Source organism: Anarrhichthys ocellatus, unplaced genomic scaffold, assembly GCF_004355925.1.
Source record: "Anarrhichthys ocellatus isolate YVR2014 unplaced genomic scaffold, GSC_Weel_1.0 scaffold7, whole genome shotgun sequence".
NCBI lineage: Eukaryota > Metazoa > Chordata > Actinopteri > Perciformes > Anarhichadidae > Anarrhichthys > Anarrhichthys ocellatus.
Genome location: NW_022280037.1, coordinates 1550617 through 1558655, shown reverse-complemented (window position 1 = coordinate 1558655; position 8039 = coordinate 1550617). Strand labels below are relative to the sequence as shown.

Here is an 8039-nt window from a genome sequence, read left to right as displayed (position 1 = left end):
GGGGGGGGGGGGGGGGGGGGGGGGGGCTATGCAATGGGAGGGAGAGAGAGCAGAGCTGAGACTGACTCCAAATCTCTCTCCTGTAATGGCCTGAGATCCTCCTCCCCCGTCTGTCTGTGTCTCCACTGTTGTCAACATGCTGGCTCTGTACCATGTCCAAGTGCATGTCTTGAAAACAGCTGTTGGGAGTTATTTGAGTCCTGAGAAGCCCGATGTCAACACACAGTACGAGATCAGTTTAACTTTGGATAAAGATGGCTTTCAAACGACAGCCATGAACATAAAGAGGCATACATATTTTTTCGGGAAATATTGGGCAGTCACTTTAAGAGCTCCCCATTAGAAAACAGCAAAAGGGAGGGAAAGCTTTGGCAGGGTTCCACTGCGCATAAATCTGGAAGAAAACCTTTGGTTACAGTCTAGGAAGCAGCCTCATGGAATCAAACTTCTCTGGAAAAAAGCACTAAATATTTTAGTATTGTTTGTAGAAGGGCCATATCCTCCTGCAGACTCATGCATCACCGTAACCATATGTTGGAAGGGCTTACGTAGTCGATTACACAAGCTCTACTGTAGTCATTAGCCCCTGATAAAAGAGCAGTGCTGCAGCCTTCCCTTACACAACAACAGACATGCTCTTTGGCGAGCTTCAAACTGTTAGTGCTAGTGTGTGTGGCGAGCAAGATTGCTGGAAATTTTGGGTCGCACACCAAACACACACAACTTAAGAGTTGGGTTCTCCTAGCATTTGGCATGCAGGCCAAGAAAAACAGCAGAGCAGAGTTCAGAAACTTGGAGTGCGTTTCTGCGTTGGCTAATGGCTGGCTAATTAGCTAGTGTGCTTAGGAGAAGGAAGGGAAGCAGATGGAGCTGTCATTACGAACAATGACCAGCAGCTGTCTGCCCTGTCCAACCTAAACAGGTCCCTGACGGGCCCCTAAAGAACTGGGACCCCGAGTATGTCCACATATTAATACTTTCCAGAGAAGTGCTGGGTGATCCGTCAAAAAAAAAAAAAAACATTTAACCTTGTTAAGACCTGCCCTGTGATAGTCTGGCAACCCCCCCCCCCCCACCCCTACAAATGTAGCCACTCAAGAAGTGCCACGTTTGGGGTATCCAAGAGTACTAATACAGGACAGATGCAGGTCAGTTGCAAGTGTATTAAATTTGAATGAGAGTACACATACATCAGTATGTATATACTGTGTGTGTGTGTGATGAGAAGAGAGCGAGCCTGAGCTGTTCTTTTCGTTTCTGATGGGAACATCTCTCCTGTCATCCGAGTGAGATTTCACGCTCATCTGCCTCCAGAGCCTCTTTGGGCTAGTCCGCCTCGCTGTCGCTCTCTGCTTACTTTATTTCTTTATTTTGTTCTGTCTGCTTACTGGGCTGTCAGCCCAGCCAAAGTCACATTAAGAGATACGAGTGGGTGGAGAAAGGGAGACCAAATACCAAATGCATTAGGGCTATTAATCAACATTAACAAATGAGAGGGAGAGGACGCAACTTTAGGAAAAACACACGCACGGATGGGCACATTTATCAAGGTGACACGTTAAAGCACACATTTACCAAAAAAATACCATAATGTTTCATCTGGTGTGTCGCCAATGGCGGAAAACTAAGTACAACAGCAGATGTCAACATTTGCTGGATTGCCGGGAGTCGTATGTTGGAGGAAACAAGTGAGCGGAGAATGCTCGATTACAGAGAGCGATCCAAAGTTTTTCCCCAAATTTCAGGGAATCTTTTTATTTTTTAATTATTTTTTTCTTAAGTATAACAAAAGGCTTGGATTGATGGTTGATGTGCCTGATTTAGTAGTTAGCTAGGCTTAAAACCTAACTTTAATTATGTTAGTTAGCCACATATATTGAAATGCTAAACAGTATACTTTTAAACGCATAAGATTCTTTTCTTTTTAAAAGTCTCAGAGTTTTGAGTCTGTCGATTTATTCACATTATTCTGAAATGAGTGTTTTTACTGTTGGCACTTTTAAGTATATTTAAATGCTAATAATTTAGTACTTTTACTAAAGTAAGTAAACCACTGGACATCATCATTCAGCGGATAAACCTAACGACGTGTCATTCTCAAGCTACCTCATAAGCTTATCATGAGGAGGGCCAAGAGGTCCGTCCAGAGTTCAAGTGTCTCATGAATATTCTGAGAGTCACACCCTCAGGAAGCTGGGTTTTTAATGCCCGCAGGGAGACCCACCACACAGGACTAGTGAAGACTATATCTGCGTGTGTGTGTGTGTATGGGAGTGTTAGAGAGAGACAGATAGAGTGAGAGACAGAAATTGAGGATGTCTTTCAAAATGAGTCCTTTTGTATTCCTCATTAGCAAACTCTCTTTGAAACCAATGACACTGATGTCAAGGCCCAATGTGACTGTGAAATGGGGGCTAAGAGTCATCAAAAAAGACAAATGTGGCTTTCCCATCTGAGGCCAGACTCCTGCTGAATGAGCAATGTGTGTGTATCCATCGCTCCAATAAGACAAGTCAGAAAGCAGAAGCTGTTCCGCAAAACTGAAGTCAGGTAAAAGTCAACAGAGTAAATCAACACGGGGCCTGTTAGTGTTTTTCATGATTAATAATTCATCGTTGAGTTTGAAAGGAGTCACAGCTTGTGCAAAATCAATCTTTTTTTGGTTTTGAATAGTCTTTCAATGAATCAGGCTCCAAGGACTGAATTTCTTATTGGAGCCCCGAGATAATGTCAACACCGCTGCTTAATGGAGGTAGACGGACTTTCTGGTCACACTACAAACCAGGACTCCTTGATCTGTCTTCAATAGATTATTGGCTTGGGTGCTCTTATCTAAGACTTTAGTAAACACAATGTGGAGCAGTATCTCAAATGTACAGCTAAATCTGGCCTCTTTTTGAAGATGAGAAAAGAGAAATCATGATATAAAAACTATTTCAAACTAGTGTTGACTTTGTCCCATTAACAACGTGTGTGTATGTGTGTGATTAATTGTGTAATTTTCTCACCTGAATAGTCCAAAAAATGAATGTGTTGCTTCAAATTAAAAATTTGTTGATAATACTGCACGATTAAGTGTTTAGGCCTGGTCACGTCTGCATTTAAAATAGAAAAAATGATCACAACAAAATCAAGTCATTTCAACGGATTTTGCGGAGATTAGTGAATTTGCTAAGTGTGTAAGTAAATCCATAAATGGAACATACAGAAAACAGAAAGAAGCTTGGGGATGTTAGCGATTAGCTCGTCGGCTACAGTAGTTTACTAACTAGTCCTGCAAGTGGTCGATATGTCACCAAACCTCAATGGATCTAAAGGCCAGATCTTTAATAGGAGTTTCCGTTTATGGACAATCAGTGGGCCGACCTTCCAGAAAACTTTGATTCCTAAGTAAAAGTGCACCAATGAAAACAAGTTTGTTGTAATGGCAATTTGGGCAAACCAGCTCCGACCTTGTTGTCCATACTGTGATCCTTGAGGTCCATAAGGGCCGGGAGGGCCGCTCTGGGAGTAGGGTCCCACCACAGAGTACAACGGGCCCCCAGGTGAGGGATGGGGGGACATAGGAGGTCCGGACTGAGGAGAGGCAAACTGAGAGCTACCCTGGTTCCTCTGCATGTTGGACATGAAGCCTGAAACACATGAATAAACATACAAAAGCAATGTCAACACTTTGCTTATAAAATGCCAAAAAACCCAATGAGTCCTTTGTGGAGTGAATGTACCTGCTCAGCGAAATCAAAATGTTGACTGATTATTTTTCTAAACCGGGATATCCATTCAATTTCCTTGTGTAAAGAGACCTTGCCTTTTCTAATCTTTTACCATGGCACTGGCTCCCGTTACTCGTAGATACACATCAGTAAGTAACACAGCATGGAGCAGGTATTAGACAAAACATGCACAAAAAGGACAGGCTGACATGTAAAAGGAACCCTGAGCAGAAATAAACACACACACACACACACACACACAGAATGTTTAGTGAACTTTATCAGTGGTGAAAGCACAGGTCAAGTGTATCCCTGGCCAGATGTATGTACGCCTGCAAAAGCTGGGGCCATGTATGTCTGTGTGCAGGGGTCAGTGTGTAAATAAAAAGAAGGAAAAAAAAAAAGGGCCAAATGTGTGCTAATTATCTCCACAGAATGAGATGGTGATCTGACCATGGCTACTATGTTATTCTAAGACGTTCTGTCAATGGATGTGTCAAAGCCTCTCAGGCCCAAACTCGCCTCCACCATTCAAATTGACATTTGGAGCGATCCTCGCCCGGGCTTCGCTCTTTCAAGACGGCCCCTTTCGTTTTTTAAAACCCACAGAAAGGTCTCCAAATCCACAACGAATGGGGAAAGGTCGCCGGACGGCCATTGAGGGAAAAAGATGAGGGCGTGTGTTTGTGTAAGGGGGGGGATTCAGTTTTAATGATTAGGTGTGCTCGACTGTAAACTTTGATAGCTATCCGCTTTGTTGAATGGGCGTGCACAGACCGGCTCTTTAGCGAGTTTGGGGTTTAGGGAAACGACGGAGTTGGAAAGTGCAAGTTGACACTTGTATAATTCCTTGTTTCTGCTCAGAGAGCGAGTAAAAACTGTGAGGAGAGAGATAAAGGTTTAGAAATGCTATGTGCGTTTTTCACTACTATATGCCTGTGTGCACATACATATGTGCACATATCTGTGTTTCTGAGTGTGTGGGGGGAGATAACGGAGAAAGAGAGCAATAAACGCTCTACGTCTGTGTGTGTGTGTGTGTGTGTGTGTGTCTGTGTGTGCAGGAAAGAGAGGAGGCTAAGACAGAGAGAGAAAGCGAGAGAGAGAGAGAGAGGCAGTGAGAGAGAAAGTGAGTGTGGGAGGGAAAGACAGAGCAACGGAGGGAAAGAGCGATTGGGGCCTGAAAGTGCTTAGGCTGCGAGTGCTGGGTTTAAGGAGCGAGGACATTATTGTAATGTTTTGCTTCCATTAGGGTAAGGGGATTCTGGAGAGGAGGAGAAAAAAATTACAGTGTGTAATATCGCACTTTAAATTGCCTGGAAAATGGATGGGGAGAGGAACATTGTGCAGACAGTGCTAAAAGCAAATAACACATTCAAGGATTTCTCTCTCTGATTCGTTCCCTCTCTACACACACATGAACACACACACACACACACACAGACACACACACACACACACACACACACACACAAACCATTCTTTCTTTCTGGCAAAGCGAATGAAGCTCTCAGCCGGACAACAACAACAGGCAGCCAGCGAAGCACGCGGGAGACAATGGGGGGGAAAAAGGGACATTCAGCGGATTTATGGAAATGAAGAGTGGAGAGATGCTCTTAGGGAGGCCAGCACTTGAGCAAAGTGGGGCGTGTGTTGCTTGGTGGGGGCTGGGTGGGTAATCCTTGCTAGGAAAAACAGCAAAAACAACTAGGAGCCCTGTTAACCGGCACAGCGTTTTTCTAGACTGGGCAGGGGAGGGCTCTGGGTTTACAGGCATTAGAGAGCAGCATTAAATCTCTGGCTTGATTTCATCATGTTGAGAAATAACCTCTTATAGTGCTGCACTCTCTCTCTCTCTTTCTTCATCCATCCACTCACTCTATGTTAACTTCTCTTGGGTGGGTGATAGAGAGGGACCATCACAGTCATTCCATTAAGGTTACATCCCAGTCTTTCAGGTTGTTGTTTTTTTGCAATGTTGTATGGATGCAATTTTTTATTTTTTTTTTAAATGAGCAATTCTGTTGTTTGTAGTAATACTTGAGAAGTGGCCATAATTGCTGGAAACAATTTCCGATTTGGCAGGGACATGTGGCTTGTGGGTTAGCAATCATTTTACAAGCCTCTGGCAACAAGTTGTGGGCAAAACTGAAGTGGCTTTATCAAATGAACACACACTTTGACTTGAACCAAGTCAAGGATAAGTTGTTTACTTTTACACAACCACGGTTCCCCACGCCCTATGTTGGAAAATGATGCATGATGGTAAAACCTTGTGTCCGTGCATGTTTCTTTTGTGAGAGCACCTGCTCAGCCTCAACTACAACAACTATCATCCAGTAAATAGTTAGTTTCAGACACATGCTGTCAACAATGCAGAGAAATATGGAAGGCGTAAAACGCGTGGTACGCTTGCTGAAGGAACTCACTTTGGAACAGAAGAAGAAAGAAGAACAAAGCCCTGCATTGGGCCAAACCAGCCATGTTCTTTGTTTAGATAGTTGTGCTAACATCTTTCCTTTTGCGCCCTCAGAAAACCTTTCATTACGACCCTTGTTGGTGCTATTCTCTGAGCTTTGCTAACATACAACATTTCAGTTGTTTTTTTTCTTATGATCTCTACTCTTCATGCCCCCCTAGTGTGGAATGTAAAAAACAAAAACACAAGAGACAAGAAAAACACAAGTTTGACTTACACGGACTCTTTTAATCTGAGTGTGATGTACAAACTGGATTCCTTATGGAAACGGTTTCTGTTGCACACATACAGAGACTTCAATGTATGCATTTGGTCTTCTGTTTGGGCTAGCCACTAAGTTTCACCAAAATAAAACTCATGTCATAAACACACAGCATTCCACTGTACAGACATTAACCTCTGCGTACTCCTCGGAGACTTTAAACTGTCGAAACTGATGATCTGTCACTATTCTTCAGACAGACAAACGCCAAATGCTGGCCAGTGGATAAAACACACATACACACATACCTTTCTCCTGAGCCATAGGTGAGCGGGTGATTGGCGGGTGGGCTCCTTCTGGTCCATTCCCAGAGCTCTGTGGGGCCATTGCGGAACCTGAAGAACAACATGAAGTCAAGACATGAAGATTCAGATATCCACTTGATGCTGCACTGACTTGACACATTTTAGAGTTACAAAGGTTCAACAGGCTGTAACAAAAGCTGTCACGTTAAAAGAAAATGTTTCGCATGAATTGCATTCCCTTCTTCGGATGAAAGCGAGGACAATAGAAAATGGATTTATATTTCGAAATTTGCGTCTGAAAATGGAAAATGGAAGGAAACTGCAGGAACGGCTGTAACAGTAGAGCACTGAAGGACCACTTTTGTCTTTCTTTCTGCATTTCTTTCACGACACAGAAGGAACCTGGTTCAAATTATAAAAAGTTTTCTGTAGTTTGAATGCCAAAAGAAAAACAATGAGGCTGCCCTGGATGTGTTTCTTTAGCTTCAAGCAATAGAGTTAGAAAGGTTCAATACCAAATTTAGAGACACACCGAGCGCTCAGCACAATCACTATACATGAAGTTGTTTGCGATTCACTATTAGCTAAATGACAAATGCACTTCCAAAGGACATATCAAGTCATTGGACCCTGTGCCACTTCCTTATGTAAGCATTAAAACCAGAGCGATCCTCTATAGAAAACCAGAGCCATTTGAGGTTCATTGATTAGGTGGTTGTGCAGGTCTTTGGGCTGCGCCTGTTCCATTGAAATCCAATAGTGAGTTGAGGGTCTGATTAGGACAAAAGCAGACAGAGACTATGGTGGATTGATTTGGCCCAGAGGAAGGAGAGAGATGGCAAATTAACCTTTTATCATTGGATTCAGACCTGCGACAATGAGGAGAGGGAAAGACGAGGGGGAAAGTGGTTTGTTTTGTCAAACTGCACTGGTTGTACTTTGCTGTGGATGAAAAATCCAGTGGTTATATATCATGTATGTGAAATGCAGCATGCCCGAACGTACACAGAACATTGACGTAATTCAACTGTACATGTTCAGTGATGATTGTCACTACATATTTGTACGATTACGGTAAAAGATTTGACTTCTATTGAAATCGGATTATGTGCCAAAAGTAATCTTTTACTCATGATGGCACATTATGAAGTGCTGCTAGAGTGATGTATTACTAAAATGTGTCTGCTACAGTGTCCTTCAAACTCACAGTGAATAGACATCCCTTATTATAAAGAAAACACTTCGCATTATTCAATCACGCAGTAGAAAGTGTGCTATTTCAAGAAGTGTGTGTGTGTGTGTGTGCGTGTGTGATGTATCTGTCCACAGTAGCAGTAAAA

At 43.0% G+C, this 8039-nt stretch overlaps 1 protein-coding gene across 4 annotated transcripts in view; it reads right to left on the bottom strand.

Moving 5' to 3' along the window:
• The window catches only part of arid1b (AT-rich interactive domain 1B), a 155158-nt gene that overhangs the window by 29153 nt on the left and 117966 nt on the right, over positions 1-8039 (bottom strand). For all 4 annotated transcript variants that reach the window (XM_031847226.1, XM_031847227.1, XM_031847229.1 and 1 more), the window contains exons 6-7: positions 6703-6789; positions 3453-3632 (exon numbers count right to left, since the gene is read on the bottom strand). In XM_031847226.1, coding sequence (XP_031703086.1) covers positions 3453-3632; positions 6703-6789 — 267 coding nt within the window. The remainder of the gene's footprint in view (positions 1-3452; positions 3633-6702; positions 6790-8039) is intronic.